This window comes from Drosophila arizonae, chromosome 5 (assembly GCF_054131065.1).
Source record: "Drosophila arizonae isolate 15081-1271.41 chromosome 5, UAZ_ARI_1.0, whole genome shotgun sequence".
Lineage (NCBI taxonomy): Eukaryota > Metazoa > Arthropoda > Insecta > Diptera > Drosophilidae > Drosophila > Drosophila arizonae.
This window is the reverse complement of record NC_142925.1, coordinates 4,881,639-4,898,814: the sequence shown is the minus strand read 5'-3', so window position 1 is coordinate 4,898,814 and position 17,176 is coordinate 4,881,639. Positions and strand designations below refer to the sequence as shown.

Genomic DNA, 17,176 nt, shown 5'->3' with positions numbered 1-17,176 from the left:
GTAACTCAGTTCTTTTATATGAAGTGCTAACGGCATCTCTTTAGCTACATATGCTGCTAAGGAATACCCCTTAAGTTTCCTTTAGTTGACTTTCAACTTCTTTTACTTCTTAGTGTTTTCAACCCTTTCCCTCTCTCTCTCTTCTTTCAACACTTGACAGAAATTGTATTAAATTTTCCAGAAGTATTCGAGCTTTTTATTTCTTTTATATTTGTCTACATTTATCTTATCAAAATGCAAGCCTCATGTGCCACATTCCTCTCACTTGATTGCTCTGGTAATCAAATTGCAATAGCCCCAAGGCATTTCTTTCTGATTGATTAACTTCTATCCACTTGCCTTTCTAATTCTCTAAGAATATAATATTTAAATTGCAATTACTCCGCTGCATTTCATTCTCATCTAATGATGGCGTCTCTCTCCTTGCCTTCTTTTCTCTGACTTCATTCATGTGACTGGTAGTCAATCTCCAGTTACCAGACTCTTTTACTTCTTTCTTATTAGCCTCCCATTAACAAGGAATTATCCCACACATAGAACTTAATTATTTTTCAAAGCGTATCAGCACTTCGGCTCTGATTTTCTAAGCTCCTCCACTCGAAGAGCTGTTGCATTTTATGATTATTGTGTGATCGCGTTTTAATCACATGCAATTGAACCAAGTTGAGAGCTGGAGCTGACTCTAAGCTTTAGTGGCACATGTGAAAGATGGCCAAGTGCGGCACTTCTTTGGCACTCGGAACGGGTTTGCTGCAGCTAATCACACCCGCAGCAGCTGCTCCAGCTGGAGCTGGAGTTGGAATTACAGCTGGAGCTGGAGCCGGAGTTGGAATTGAAGCTGCAGCTCTGGAGGCTTCTAACTGAGAGTCGCACTGCCCACATTCACATCGCGTGCTGCGGTTTTTCTCTTTGGTTGTTGTTTGTTTGAAACATTGTTGTGGCTGTTAGTATTTCTGTTGTTGTTGTTGTTGGTTGGTTGGAAATCATCTTCAGCTTTAGAGTTTTTACCGGAAGCCAAATGCCAGCTAGTCAGCTAGCTATCTGGTTTGTTTATGTAGGCGGCGACCAGTTATGATTGCATTTGCTCTCCTCTAGTTGTTGTTTATAATTCAATTATGTGCACGTATGCCAGCTACAGGTGGAAGAGGTGCATAATAACAGTTGTGTTTGTACGTTCTGCCTGTGCAAGTGCACTTCATGGCAGTTAAGTCACATGCAGTTGACTTGCTCAACTATGATTCGAGTTGAAGTGGCCGCAGGCATTATGAATGCTCATTTAGATTGGCACAGAAACCAGATCAGCTATCAAGCTTAACGAAAGGTCTGCCCAAGATAAGACAGTTTAGCAAATGGCTGATTTATTTATGTGTATATTTATATTATGCATATTTGATGCTATAAGCTGTTTACCTTGTTACATTTTGATGTGGTTATTAGCGGCTCCCTCTCGAATTTAAAAGTCAAATCAATCTTTGCTGTTTATCGCTTTTTACTACAGCTTGATGCTTTTAAGATGGTCGATGTGTCTATTAGTAAAATTTTACAGTTATTTAAATCTTTGTTTAATGGTATTTCTCAAATTTGTAAATATTTTATTAGAGGAATGTTTAGAGCTTACAAAATGTTATGAACTGAATAAGGTTTTTAATATTGTAAGGTTTTTAAATATTCTGTTATAATTTGACAGTGCTTGATGTACATCATTTTCTAAACATGTTTATAAATTTTATAATTAAATAAAAATTCTTTTAAGCTTTTTAACAAAAATTGTTAGAAATTGTTATACGTTAATTTGTATATAAATAAATTCTTGAATTTTCTTGCTTTGAAAAATTAAAAATTTTTAGTTTTAGATTTATCATTATTTAAATATTTTCTTTCCATTGCTTCTCAAAATGATTCAAAATTTTTTAAAATTTCGTTTAAAGATATTTCGTTTAATGGAATTCCTGGAATTCTTTTTCTAATGTTTTTTTTGCTTCAGCTTTATTGATGGACAGCTGAATGTCAAACTTTTTCAATATCGTATTCAAGCACAGCTTACACACACTTTGGGCAGCAGCTGCTGCATTCATAACTTCCAGATAATGCCAATAATATAAGCTGGATCCATTAGCCGCATGAGCAACGCCTTCCGCGGCGGATGGCTAGCACAAGATGGAAAGAGAGGGCTGTGGCTAAGAGCACTAAGCGTAAAGCGGCTTAATGCACGCACACACACACACACACGCAGGCACACATCGAGACACACACTCATACACATACATGTGGCTGACAGTTGCTAAGCTGCAATTGCTGCCAAGGCTTTGGCCAACACTCAAAGTGGCCGGCACGGTGCAACTTATGGGGCAGCAGTTGCAGTTGCAGTTGCAGTTGCAGTGGCTGATGATGATGAAGATGAAGATGAAGTTATTATTATCTGACAAGGGCATCAGCGCCGCACGGCCAACTGACTGCCTGGCTGCAAGCACTTAGCGCTGAGTTCGTCTTCTCTTAGCTATCTTTATTAGAGGCGTGACTAACAGCCGCCCTCCCAGCCCGCAGGCCTGCTGGCAAATGTGTACGCTTTGCTATTTGCTGAGCAGCAGCAGCCATCATTATTCGATGTGTAAACGGCGGCGATGTCCGCAAATTTGATTAGCTTCATCTGCAGACCCAACTGCTGTCTCGATCGATCCGATGCCTCCTTCTGTTGTTGTTATTGCAGCCACAAGATGCTATCTCGATGCAGACTCGAAAGTGTTAGATTTTCCTGCTGCTTTTTTCTGTTCTCTTCTCTATTCTGTGCTGCATATGAAATGAGGCATTTGGAAAGTCTAGAAAATTATATGCAGCAGCCGCCGCCGTCGGGTCGATCGATTCATTTTTACTTTTCAGCTGTGAAAGTGGCCAATCCATAAATCGTGCAGCTCCCACCAATTAGTGTACAGCCTGACAATGTAGACAAACGAAAAAGAAAGCAATAGAAATACAAATAAAAATAAATATGTGTTTAAATTTATATATACACAAATTCCAGTGCAACACGACAACAAAATTTATTTAAAAAACGAAAAAAAATAAAAATAAAAATGTCATTGCTAACAAGCAGTGGGCAGGAGAGAAAAAAGAGCCAATGAACTAAGGAAAATAATTACAAACCCAGAACAATAATAATAAGCAGCAACAGCAACATGAGCAGCCTGTCAGCAACAGCAACAGCAGCAGCAGCAACAGCAACATCGAACGCTGCCACGGCAACGGGCAACTTGGAGCCGGCAGTGGTGCCACGTACCGCCAATTTGCTGGCATGCAAACAATGGTGGCGCGTCTGCTTCTTGTATGGCGACCAGCAGAAATATTATCGACAGCTCTATAGCAAAGCGGCTGCCCAGAGACTGGCGGCCAGTGGCAGCAGCGCCAACGAGGCTAATCATGAAAATGACAATGCCAGCAGCAACAACAGCAACAACAATAACTGCCAATTGAGGGGAACGCGGAGCGATGAGTACGATACGGTTGGCTTTGGCACTGGCGATTGCGATTTTATCGCAGCGCAATTAGATGCCGGCGAAGATGCGGACGATGGCATCGATCTGGGCGATAGCAGCAACCACCAACAACAACAACAACAACAGCGTAACAGAAGCACAACAGCAACAGCAACGGCCACAAGCAATCGTCCGCTGTTTCCCGCCAAATGTGAGACATCGACAACGGCGCCGCGTCGCAGCAAAAAGTTGCTGCGCTCGCTGCGTGCCCATGTCAAGGGCGAGCCCAAGCAAAAGGAGCAGCAACAGCAGCAGCAGCAGCAACAGTTGCCTCCAGAGGAGCCCACCAAACGCAATGCCAAGGTAACCGTGCTGGACGATCCCTTTTTGTTCGGCATCGATGCGGATCATTTGGGCGATCTGATCCGTGGCAAGCACTACAATGCCACGGACGCCACGGAGCACATCGCCAAGTATTATAGCAGGCAGCTGGAGCAGCAGCTGGAGTCGAGCTGCACCGCTCAGGTGCTGGAAATAATCGAACAGTCCGAAGAGGAGGTGCTCAAGGAGGAGGAGCCCAAGCCGGCGCTGCCACCCAAGCAGAAGCAACAGCGCGCCGCACCGCCGCCACCCGCACGCACCACTGCACCAGCCCTGCCGGCAGAAGGAGCTGAATTGCAACCGCTTACCGCCAACGATCTAAAGTTTCTGAATTTGAGCCTGCGCCAACGCAGTTTGCCGCGCAGCATGAAGCCGTTTAAGGATCCGCATGATATTAGTTTCACTTTCAATGAGCTCAACAGCTCCAACTGCAGCGCCACGCAGCCACCGGAAGTGGTTGTCGGCACAACCGAAACGGATCCAGAGGCAGCAACAGCAGCAACAGCACCAGCAGCAGCAGGAGCACGAGCAACAGGAGCAAACGCATCGAGCACACAGCAGGAGTCAAATGAGTGAGTAACTTTTTAGCCCCCCCGATCTTCGATCATTTGTCAGATGCAATATCGCTGACAATTTAAATGCATAACTTGGCAAAGTGATTGCCGTTGGTTGCTGCTGGTGGTGCCCTGTGCAAATAATGATTGATTACCCGGCAGCAGCAGCGACATCCAACAACTTGTTGCGCAAGTTGGCAGCAACAGAAGTCAATGAACACACATTGCGTGTTCTCCACACAGCACAGCACACAAAACCGCAAAACTGCACGCAACAGCAACGCACAACAACAACAACAACTTGTTCTCAATGCTGTTGTTGTTGCTGTTGCTGTCGCTGCTGCTGAAATTGAAACCAATGCGAGACGCTTGACGGTTAGCTGGGGCGCTCTTTGCTCGGCTGACTGACCGGCCGGCCGGTTTCGCTTGTTGCTCTGTGCATGCGCATCACTCACTCAGCAACAGCAGCAACAGCAGCAGCAGCAACTGAGCGACAGCGACAGCGACAACGACAACAGCATTGGCATCTCATGCTCGGGTTACGCATACGCCGCATTTGCCGGCAGCAACAGCAACAGCGACGGCGACAGCGACAGCGACTGCCAAAGTGTGATTTACCAATGCCTTTTGTCTGGCGCGGCTCGCTTTACATAAACATGAGCAAAAGTCGCTGTTGTTTTTGTTGCTGCTGCTGCCGCTGCTGCCGCTGTTGGTACGGCTCATGTCATGATTGTGCATAATGCCATGCAAATATTGTGGCCCTAAGTTATTGTGTTTGTGCAGCACGCAGCTTATGAAATATGGGCGCTGGCTGGCTGGCTGGTTTGGCTGCTCTGCAAGCCTTGCCCTCGCTGCCAAGGAAGAGCGCATTAGAGTGGGCCGAAAGGAGCAAAAAAAATTTGCGCAAATGCAATTGTTCTGCAGTGTCATGACATTGCCTGTTTTGGCCGTCGAGCAGTCGAATATATTGCATATATTGTTGTGCTATTGAAGCGCAGCAGCTCTTTATGATTTACAATGCATGCGCAAAACAAAAGACTTAGGCAACGAACTTGCCCATAGGCGAAGCCAAACGGCATGTGAACGAGGAAAAAGCCAAACAGAAGCATAAAACAAAACAAAACAAAACAAAAAACACAACTCAATTAGCTGCTGCTTTTGCATTCAAGCAAAGCCAATGGGTCTAATCAATGCATTTCAAATGGGCTGACAACAGGAAAGGCCCGCCAGGGCCCATGGAAACGAGCTGAACTTAGAACGCACTCGCAAAACATAATTAATAATAATAACAGACGCCGTTTTGATGCCGCCTGACAGTCAAGAGCCAGCAGCTAAAAAGAAATTACTGTAAAGGCCAAAACAAAAAGCAAAAAGCAAAAAAGGCGAGAGGCAAAGGAATTTCTGATTGAGAATTCAGTAGCTGCCATTTGCCACACGCGAGTCAAGCGAATTAGCCCCGCAGCCACTTGGAGTCTCTCTCTCTCTCACTCGTTCTCTCTGTCTCTTTCTCTCGGGCAACATTTCAACAGTTCTTAATGCACCCACTGATATATACTGCACATTTTAATTGCAACTTTTCACGACTCTTAATGAAGTTATTAAAAAATTGCCCGGCAATCATTTAAGCTGAACTCGCTAACTCCAACTCTGAATGGCCATCTCCAGTTGGCCATCGCATTAATGGCTGCAGGTTTTACCTGAATCTTACCGCAGTCCAGTCCACTCCAGTTGAGCCATTTGCTGCTGTGCTCAGCTCGTGTCTAAGCATTCAATTCAATCTTAACTACCATCGACAGTTGCATAAATCTCGAGCTTTACTTGAGTTGAGCTGCTCGCGCCACATAAACTATCTGCTATATAGTTGGCTAAGGAGGGCTTAAATGACTTCTCCGACTTGGCTTTTTACGACAGCAGCGCATGTCGTTTCCTTCTTTCTATTTTGTTCTAATGACAATTCTCTCTCTCTCGCCCTCTCTCTTTTGCTCGAAACATAATTAGCTAAACGGCAATGTGTAAAATGCTTAAGCATTTTGCTTAATGAGCAACTAGATGGGTCTAGCTGGAATGGCTCAATTAGTAGATTTTCAGATAAGTTTTCAATAATATATGTATAATTATATATTATTATATCTTATATACATATATTAATTAAAAAAAAAAAGGCCGTATTTGTTTTTCGACAGCTCTGATGCCAATAAGAGCTTGTCTATGTAGTTTAAGGAGCTTATAATTTATTGCTTTAATATCGTGTCCGTAGCATTACTGAACAGACTGACAGTCGAATAATAGAACATATAAGTTATATGCATGGGTGTATGACTAAGAGTAAATGAGCACAATATATCTAAAGAGAACATAAGCTTTGGGCAGCTTATTCTAAAAGCAATTGTTAAATACTGCGCCGAAAATTATTTTATTTCTATTTTTTTTTTTTATTTCTAAACAATTTCAAGAGGGAGTGAAGTGTCTAAAGAACTCCGCTACACATGAGGTTAGATCTTTCTTGTTCTTAACGTATATAACAAATCACAAATAGTAAATACTCAATGGTAAAATCTCAGCATGTTCAGGAATGACATAAATACATATTGATTTGAGCAGACGAACAGCGCGTATAATATTGTTTTTGTAAAGAAGCTAAATCAGCTAAATTATTCACGATTTGATCTGTTTCTTACACACAAATGCATAACTAAATAATATTCCCCTTTCGAACATTTCAATGGCTTTGAAAAGCTATTCTGAAATATTTCCAAAGAACGACACAAGACAAATTTCTTTTGAGAAGAAGACAATAATAACTCGGGCCTTAGCTCAAGTCTAGTATACAAAAGTAAATAAAATTCCCTACACATCACATTGTCTTGACTAAGAATCAAAGCTGTATATCTATATGTCAATAAGAGCCCAGACATACATCTCAGGTATGTCAACAGGCCTGGCTCAAACCCAGGCTAATTGTTTATTCAGTTCATTTAGACAATACAATTTATGGCCGCCTGAACTAACGCTTGGAGTAGTACAATAGGAAAAGAGACACAGAACTATTTCTAAATATAGTCGCAGGCATTTTGTGATAGATGATTCAAACATAAATCTGTGGCATTGCCAGTGTCAATGCGTTGGGTTGTAGTACACGAAATTCCCATGTACAGGGCCATGCATAAACAATAGTTAAGAGCGAGGCGGACATTTGTCAGGGCAAACACTTCAACGCCTGCCAGGGCGACACACACTTGTATTGATTTTGTTTTTAATTAAGAAAGCCATTAGGGGCACTTGGGCAACAACAGCGAGCAGCGGCAGCAGCAACTGTTGTTTAAGCCAAGATCCACTGGCACATTTGCCATTTGAGCCAAAAGCGCCTGACAAATGAGTTTTGGGCGTTACTGAGGCATTTCTGTGCGACTTGGCTGTAGCTGTTGCTGTGTTGCAGATGCAACTTAATTACAAAAACAAAATGCAACAAATCTTGTGAGTGCATGCAACTGGCATAGCCAGCCAGACAATTGGCCAGCTTGCCAAACAGTTGCCTGCCAAGTGCCATTTGCAAAGGTGGAGACTTCCACTCCAACTCCAACTCCAACTCTGACTCCGACTCAAACTCCGACTGAGAGGCAGACCGTGGCAGACGGCGCCAGAGAGGAGAACAACAACAAGTGAGCCGCCTCTTGATTTATTTATGCAAAACGATAAAATATGATTTTGTCCCTGTGAAAATAAGGCAGGCCATTAAAGTCATGTTGTTCCTTGAAGAAATAAACGCTTCAGCTCTTTACGCACTCGGTCTCTTTCTTGCGCGCATGTTTGCCATGCTAATTACTTTGGCCAGCACAACAGGGCTCGCACTTATATACATATATATGTGTGTATATATACATGTATTTATACCTTACACAACAATTGCGTCGCATATTAATTGTGTATTCGGTTAAAGCGTGATTTCTCAGCCGCGATAATGGCCATAAGCTGAAGTTGCCCTTCCACGCGTTTCGGCGCATTTCTTAAGCGCTTAAGCAGCTGTCAAAGTGTCCAAACTCGAATCACTTGGGGCATGTCCGATTGCCAGATATCCGAGGGTATCAAAAGAAATTGAAATCGGTTTCTCGCATCGAGAGCTGAGTGCGTGAGCGACGCACATAGAACAGAATATTTTAGAAATATTACAGAAAAATGAATTGACAATATTTTCTATTAGAAATATTATATCAATGTTAATTGATCTATCTCTGTAATTCTTCTACACCCAAAAAGTATATATAAAATACAAAAATACTCATAAATCTTATATTTTATTTACATACAATAATATCTTCTGCTGTCTCTATATGAATATCTTCTCTATACCTCCATCTATTTCTCTACATCTATCTCCATTTAATCTAAAAAATTCCTATATATACATTTTCTGATATAAAATATGTAGTATTCGACATCTTTGAAATATTTGGTTTCAATTTCATTTCGTGCTTTGTCGTGTCACGCTTTCATCTCTAGCTCAACTCACAGAATTCCTGCCATTCTGCCAACTCATGATACATTTTGTTTAGCTTCAACATGTCTGCGCCCACGTTAGCCAATTGGTCATGGATATATTTTGTGATACATACATACACACACACCCATACATACACACACTATCACACAGCATGCGATGAAGTGCGTATTTTGGCATTATGCAGATCTGTTTGGCCGCCTTTTGTTGCCAAAAGTTGACAGCTGAATGACATGCGCCGCACTCAAAAATATTTCATTGTTACAAATATTTCTCTCTCCCTCTCTCTCTCTCTCTCTCCCTCCCTTAATGTTTTTGTTGTTTAAGAGGCAGGCATGCGGCTACAAATCACTTAATGCATTTCTCTCGCTAATTAATTAAACATTTAGCGCACACACACGCACAACATGCTGGCTATAAATTTATTGCGCGATAACCGGAGCCAATGAAAATGAGTAAAACAGAAAAAAAAAGAGCTGCGCGTAATTTTCATTGACAGCTTCACTTTGGCGAGCCTTTGCATTTAAATTGCCTGCATGCCACTCGCTGAGGCACTTACGCAGTGCGAGGGAGACGGATAGCACGAGAGCAGGAGCCGTGGGGATGGGGCGAAGGGGCTAGGGAGCTGGTTGTTGCATTAACACTCTTTGCATTCCTGCCTCGTTAGCTGTTGAACTTGCCAGCCCAAGTTGGTGGCCAGGCTTTTCTGGTTTTCCACTCGTGGCCAGTGGCAAGTGGCAAGGCAGCAAGGCTGCGCTGCCTGCGTCCATTTCTAATCATGATAAGCGTTTTTGGGGCCGGCAACACGACGACACGTTGCGCATTATCATTGTTTGTGTGCATTTGATATTATGTAGACCTTATCGAGAACAGAGCTACTCGACCAGTCCAATACGCACACAGCAGGCAGACGAGAGCAAAGCACGGCCATTACTATCTGGCATTAATGTTTCCGTCTGAACATGGGCAGAGGCCATTACGAAACGAAACTGTTATGTGTGGAAAAAGTCGACAAAGATTGGGTCGAATGGGAATGTCAAATGCGAAGAAATGTGTGGAAGAATCGGTTGAGAAGAGACATCCAAATCAAAATCTGTAGATAGGTGAATATAATAAGGAAATAAGGTTAGAGAAAAATCGACAAATAGATAAATGAATAATAAACTGATTCTATATTCACATACTCTTAGTTTTTAAATGTATAAATAAACGGAAATACATTTTATATGCAATCCATTCTATGCTCGGCTAAGCTGATTGATAACATGGGCAAGAAAAACTCCTGTTGACAGGTATATGCAAAGCAATTATGACTGACAGACCTTACCCACTTTTTACACAGTATAACTGTTATGGCCAGGCCATTAAGATCTCGCTGCTTCTCTCTATTTTCTCACTCTCCAACTGCTTATCATGGCCAGTCCTTGACGCTTTGCGTTTATCAGTGGACATCAATTGCAAAGATTATTGACTGTCATGCACTCATAATAAAAAATAAAAAAACGAAGCAATTAGCAGCTAATTATGTGGCATGTTAAGCTCGGCTGGCTGGAGGTTGTCAACATACCAGAGAACAGTTAGCCAGGCCAAGTTCAGCAGTTACCGTTTGACTTTGTCAACATTTGCCAAAAGTTTCGTCGCTTAATTTTGAGCCAGTTGTCGTCATGTAGTAGTCAACAACAATAACAACAACTACAACTCAGCTGGGGAAACAAGCCGCAGTCGTAGCAGAAGCAGAACTTGTCGGAAACCCAAATGCAGACACGATGCAGCTCTCGGCTGGAGTTCGATTTCAAAAGACGCAGCATCCAACATGCTGCGCCGACTGCGTAGGCAGCAGCAGCAGCAGCAGCAGCCACAGCCGCAGCATCTTCTACTGCTCCCGCTGCTCCCATCTGTGTTTAGTGCTCTCCTACTGCACTGCACTGCACTGCTTTGGTTTTGTTAATGGCCAAGAAATTAGATTCCGATTGCAGTTGACCATAAATCAAAGCCAGGCAACTTGCACTCTGGGAAATAAACCGCGGCAGCAAAAGCGGCTTTCTGTAAATCATATTACGGTTAATTTGTGAACAGTTTTGTTAAGGAGCCTCGCACATAAATCATCCTCATCGACTGCGTCTCGCTCCGTCCCCCCACTCCAACATGTTTAGCGTCTGCAAATGTCATTTATAATTGCGGTGGGGCTTTATGGCTCTCGCATCGGGCAGGTGCCAAGGCTTTAATCAAATGATTTATGCGACTCAAATGTGGGTCTTAGGTGTGAAATTGCGAAATGGCTTTCAATACTTGAAATGCATATCTAAATGGAGCTGCTGCAATGTGGATGCCATTGAGATAGCCACGAAGCGACTGAAAGAAAACAAATTAGCTGAAATGAGACTCTGATAGAATGTGATCGATTGCCATAAAGAAATATCTTCTTGGCCTGTTTGAAATGAATATTGATTTGACCAATATTTGATTGTTAGCCCCACTCAATTTCCCATTCCACATGACCTTCAAGCGCCTATTTTCTCATCACAATCAACATTCAATCAAAACACTCACAGGGGATGCCCTCCAGTCAAGGTCTTCAGATGATAAGTTAAACATTTATCCCATACATTATGTGCTCATGTCTCGGCGCTGATGTATGGTCAATTGAACTCGACTGTTTCAAGTGGCAAAGGTGAAACCAATATCAATCAATGCCAATTTGTTTAGCAAATAGCACAAACTCACAAAGCCAAAAAGTCAAAAAGCCAAAAAAAAAAAAATAATAATAATAATAATTATGGAAAAAAATTTAAGATGAGCCGCAGCGAAATGTGTTAAGCTAACGGATACACAAATGGCCCGAATGGCTGGCCAGCCAGTAATTATGGTCAAAAACAAAATTGAGCATAATCGCCACGCACTAAGGAAACATGGATGTATCAAAATGAAAATCGAAGCAGCCGCATAATTTATAATAGCCCCAAACACAAAAAAACGGAAAAAAAATGAAGACGATATGAAGAGGAACACGAGTTGAACAAAAAGCATAAAAAGCAAAGACACGGCTTCAATTAAAAACAACGAGCGGGAGAGAGAGAGAGAAGAGAAGAGAAGAAAACAAAAACAAGTTCATAGACCAAAGACAACGACCGTTGAATGCTCTGAGACTGCTGCTGCTGGCTAGCCGTGGGCCGCTGAATGAGCGAGAGAGGGAGAGAGGGAGTGAGAGTGAGAGAGAGAGAGAGAGAGAGAGAGAGCGAGTCTTTGGTAGAACTCTGGCTATATTCAATCAGTGGGCGACCCGAGATAAATGCATTTCAATTTTGTGATGAATTTACAGCGAGTTAAAAATTAATTAGACGCTAGCCAAGAGCGGCAGGAGGAGCAGGAGGAGCAGCCACAACAAACTAACGCGTCCAATCAATTACCATAGTCAACATTATTGGCCGTTATGTCAGCAGCAATGGCTCAGATCCCACAGCCTGTCTCTCCTTACTCTCCCTCTCTTTCTTCCTCTCTCTCTCTCTCTCTCTCTTTCGACAAGCATTTAGCGCGCCAAATTTGCATTGATGATGCAATTTTTCAGCAGCAACAACAGCAGCCGAAGCAGCAGCGATTGCAAGTTGAGCTAAGTGCAGATCCGAGTGCAACGTTTCCCTGCATTTTCCGACAGAGAGTTCTGAAACCTGCTTTTGTTTCCAGCTAACACTTCACTGGGCGGCAGACGAAGATCGTTTCAGTTGCTGTTGTTGTTGTTGTTGTTGTTGTTGAAGTGTTGTGGCATCTTTGCTTCGATGTTTGCCGCGCAACACCACATACACACACGCACAGACACACACACACTGGCGCACACAAATTGCTGGCATAGTTGTTGCTGTTGCAGCAGCTGTGAAAATTTGCACGCTCACAAAACAATTTTCGTTGCCGTTAGCAGAGCAGCAGAGCAAAGCCAAAGTGAAAAGCTAAAAGCCAAGGCGAAATGTTGCAGCAACATATTTGCCGCCTGCTGCAAATGTTGGCGACAACAAGAACAGCAACAGCAACAGCAACAGCAACTGCAACAGCCAACTGCAACTGCAACAGCCAACAGCAACATTAATTGGTCATCAGCTTTGTTACCGAAAGATAAGCAAACAATTTGTTCTCGGCTTGCCTGGGAGCCAACCACACCCCTAGCCTCTCGGCCCGCTCCGGTGCTCCTCATCGATGGCGGTTGGTGTGAAAATTCGCGTTGTGATCTGCAAGAATTATGCAATTATTTTGCTTATGCGCGACTTTCTAAATTGAACATACAAATTAACAGCTGCCTTTCATTTACAGTTAGTCGTTTAATTGATTTCTTTGTTTCTCCTCTCCGCTCTCTCTCCCTCTCTCTCTCTCTCACTCTCTTTGTGTCTCTGTGCAATTAGTGCCACTTGGCGTATGCGCAATAAATGCAATGACCACACGCAGTCGAAGAATGGGCCACAGCATGGGCTCACTCTGACTGCGGCAGACATTCTTAATCAACTTTTAGCTGCAGCAAAAAACGACAACAGCAAAAAAAGGCTAGCAGCAACGAGATGGAATTTTTACCAGCCATGGAGCGGTACGAGCACGAGGTCTGGGTACGACTCGCTGCCAAAGTCAATAAAAATGTCAACACGCCAAATGTCATGTTGACAGCGACTATGGCTGGAGGCGGGAGGCTGGAGGCTGGAGGCAGGCGGCTGGGTGTAGTTGAAGCGAGGCCAGACACAATGCAGAGACAAAAGGAGCCGAAGGAATGGGGGCTTAGATGAAGCTATGCTACGTGTGTTCCTTCCATGTTTGCCATAAACTTTACGACAATTTTTATTGACAATTCAAAAATCGTTTATGACAATCGCACTAGTTGTGAGCGCGCTGCATGGGTTTTAATAAAGCTCTCTGGCCGTAGTTAGTTCTATTGGCTGTTGTAGCTGGACGTGCATAGGAATACGATAGGATAGGGTTAGGGATATCCTAGTAACTAGTTAGTTGGGCGTGCTTTTTCATATGGATTTTACTATTTTGCTAAATCTTTAATATAATTTCATATATATTTAAATACATTTTTAAGTCTTTAATATATTTTGATAGACTACCATTTCTTTTCACACTCAAACGTTTTGCTTTTTTACTTACTTTGAGCGTAGAGTTATATGTCTGATTTCATCATATTTTAAATTAGCTTTGTTAATTATAAAAGTTTGCATTTTTTTTTTATTAATAAAGTGTCAAAATTCTAAAAATTCTAAAATAGACAGGAACAAAAAATTATAGTTTGGATCTTTAAATAAAATACTTGAATTTTACACAACAAAATTAATTTTCTATAAAAAATTTCCTTTTGTTATATCAAAGAAAACGGATTCATTTCTTATATAAAATGAGTATAAGTATATAATTGAGTATGAGTTCTTATATAAATGAGTATAATGCATACCCTATACTTTTTGCAAATTCTGATTAGGGTATTTCATAGTCGACTGCTGCTAACTTAATTTAACTTTGCCTGCAGCTGTATAACAATAAAACGCAACAGACGCTGCTGTTCGCAGGAGTCGCAAAGGAACCTGGACAATAATTGTTGCTGCTGTTGTTGTTGTTGTTGTTGTTGTTGTTGTTGTTGTTGCTGTCGACATCGTAAAACTTACTAAACAAGTCTCACTGGTCAAATTCCAGAGACGACATTTAAGGGACCACCTGTCCGGGGGAAGTTGGAGAGAGGTGGAGGAGGGAAAAATTGAGCAATGGAAAACTAGAGTGTGGAAACTTTCGCCTACAACAGCATTAACCCAAATTTGTGGGCACAGCTAACCGCACAACCAATTGTTGCTGCTGCTGCGCTGTGGCTGCTGCTACGGCTGCTGCGGCTGTTGGCCATGGCTCAGATCTGGGGGCAGCCATTGAGACGTCCGTCTTTGCAATTTGTCAACGCGTTCGCCGTGGCGTATATAATGATCATTCATTTAGATGCCAGCCGCCAGATAAGCGGCCCAGCTAAATATAGTATGGATATATATACTTATATACATATGCATATATATATATGTATGTGTGTATATATAATGGTGATGGCGAGTGCTTAAGCCGATGTTGCCACCACTTGACATGGTCGTGCAGCTGCAATGGGCAACGGCAGAGACGAGCAGGAGGCGTGGCGAGGAGGTGGTGCGGTTTATCAATGGCAACGCTTTGAACTAGTTTTAGGGCGCGAAAGCATGAGCCTAGAGTTAAGACAGAAGTGGAGGCAGCACAGCCAAGTGGGAAAAACCAGTTTTAGGTCTTTCTTTTTTTTTTTTTTTTTTTTTTTTTTTGGTTCAACGACTGCCAAAGTGAACCCTTTCAACTGTTGCTGCTGCTGCTGCTTCTTCTTCTTCTTTCTCTTCCCCTTCTTCTTCAAGTTTATGCTTTGGCAATGCAAATACAAATATTGGCAACAGCTGCCCGCAGGCCACAGTCTGCCCGCATTTATTATACACGCGCACCAGCTCGAGGGCTTGCAACATAATAAAAACGTTGCGTTTTATAGCAACAGCCAGCAGTTGGGCAACATGTTGCCAGCAACATTGTTGCAGAGCACGCAAATTTCGCTGCGTGTTCGCTATGGCACTTTCCATTTTCATCTACTGGCGAGCCCGGCTAGTTGCGGCTGCTTTAATGGCTTAATACAGCTAGCGACGACTACAAATTGAAACTTGGCCACAATTGCTTTTGGCCAATTTTACGCAATTCGCCGCACAGTCAACAATAAATTTGCAAATTGCAAAAATGTGGCGCGCAAATGAAAAGAAATGCAGGTCGCCAACAGCACAACAGCCCAACTGCCAACTGACCGCACAATAAATTCAACAGACTTCCAGCTCCAACTCCAACTCCAGCTGCAGCCCCGACTCCTGCCAGCTGCAGCCTCCTCTCATTTTCCTGGCTGCAGCAACAAATTTGTTGTTTAGGCACAGTTTTGGCATTCGCTTCGCTTTTCATTTGTAGTATTTCCAGTGCGCTGCCAGCCCAAGCCAACCCAAGCCAGGCCAGGTTCCCAGTTGCCGTGTCTGCTGAATTTCGAGTCCCAGCTCTCGGCTCGCCAGCCCGTTTGTTTGGCTTGTAATTTGAGTTTGAATGCGGCTGATTTGACAGCAGCCAACACTTTTGTCTGCCCGCCGCTGGCATCTGTCTCCAGCTGTGACTGCGACGCGGACTGCGACCGCGACGGCGACCGCGGACGTCGACTGCACGTGCAGTGGTTCCCCCTTTTGGCTATCCCACGCCAATCCAGTGCACTGCAACGCCACGCATTCTTTACAGTCCTCACCTCTCTTCTTCTCTCGGGGTACAGCGTTTTGCGCTTTAAAATGCAAATGTCGACGCTCCCTAAAACAATGGGGCAAAACTACATTTTAGCATGGTTTACTGGCTGCCAAAGTCGAAAAATCTGCGCAATTAATTTGCGGGGCTAACCGCAACAGCCACTCGCTGCAGCCGTTCCACTGGCACCACCTTCCACAATATATTGACACATCAGCAACTGAGCGCGCAGTCAGCGAACTAGAAATGAAATTGCAATCGCTAAAGCGGATGCGGATGCGGCTGCGGATGCGGATGCTGAAACAAAAAGAATGAATTCGCCTGGTTAAATCATCCGGGTCCTCAAATAAAACGAAAAAAAAGAAACAAAAACAACAAAAGGGCGGCCACATTGTTTTGATAAAACGCCCGCATGGACACACACACACACACACACACGCACATGCATACAAATACAAATATTCGTGTATATGTATATGGATCCCAGTTGGTTACGCCCATCAGGCAAACGTTTGGCCAGGAGGAAGTCAATGCTACAGTTACATATGCACAGACAATGCACAGTTATCCTTTGATAGATACAACAACAACAACTACAACAATTGGCATAAAATGGTGCGTGCTGTGGTTGATATAAGGCGCGCATTTGATTCCCCTACAATACAAAGCGCAGATCTATTTGGCTACTCGGGATACTCAAAAAGATATTTTTGTGATGTTTTATCTGCATTTAAGAAAACTTGGCAAATTGTCAAAAAAAATATGTCTTTACAGGAGATCCAATCAGCTCCAGTGTTATAGAAAATTCTTAGAAATCCTATATGTGCTTGGTAGCCTAGTAGCCTGGTATAATTTTATTTTACATTTATTTTTTTTTTATTTATTTATTTTTTTTTATTTTATTTGTTTATTAATTTATTTATTTTTTATTTTTATTTTTTTTTTTTTTTTATTATTTATTTATTTATTTATATTTTTGTATATTATCA

At 42.7% G+C, this 17,176-nt stretch overlaps 1 protein-coding gene across 5 annotated transcripts in view; it reads left to right on the top strand.

Moving 5' to 3' along the window:
• pk (prickle) overlaps positions 1 to 17,176 on the top strand; it is a 77,994-nt gene that overhangs the window by 52,476 nt on the left and 8,342 nt on the right. For 2 of the 5 annotated variants that reach the window (XM_089471720.1, XM_089471721.1), the window contains exon 2: positions 3,020 to 4,423. The exons of 2 other annotated variants lie outside the window; for them this stretch is intronic. In XM_089471720.1, the coding sequence (XP_089327846.1) occupies positions 3,174 to 4,423 (1,250 nt within the window). In that variant the 5' untranslated portion in view covers positions 3,020 to 3,173. Of the gene's footprint in view, positions 1 to 1,748; positions 4,424 to 17,176 lie in introns of those variants that run through there. One more of the 5 variants, XM_089471722.1, reaches the window with a different exon arrangement.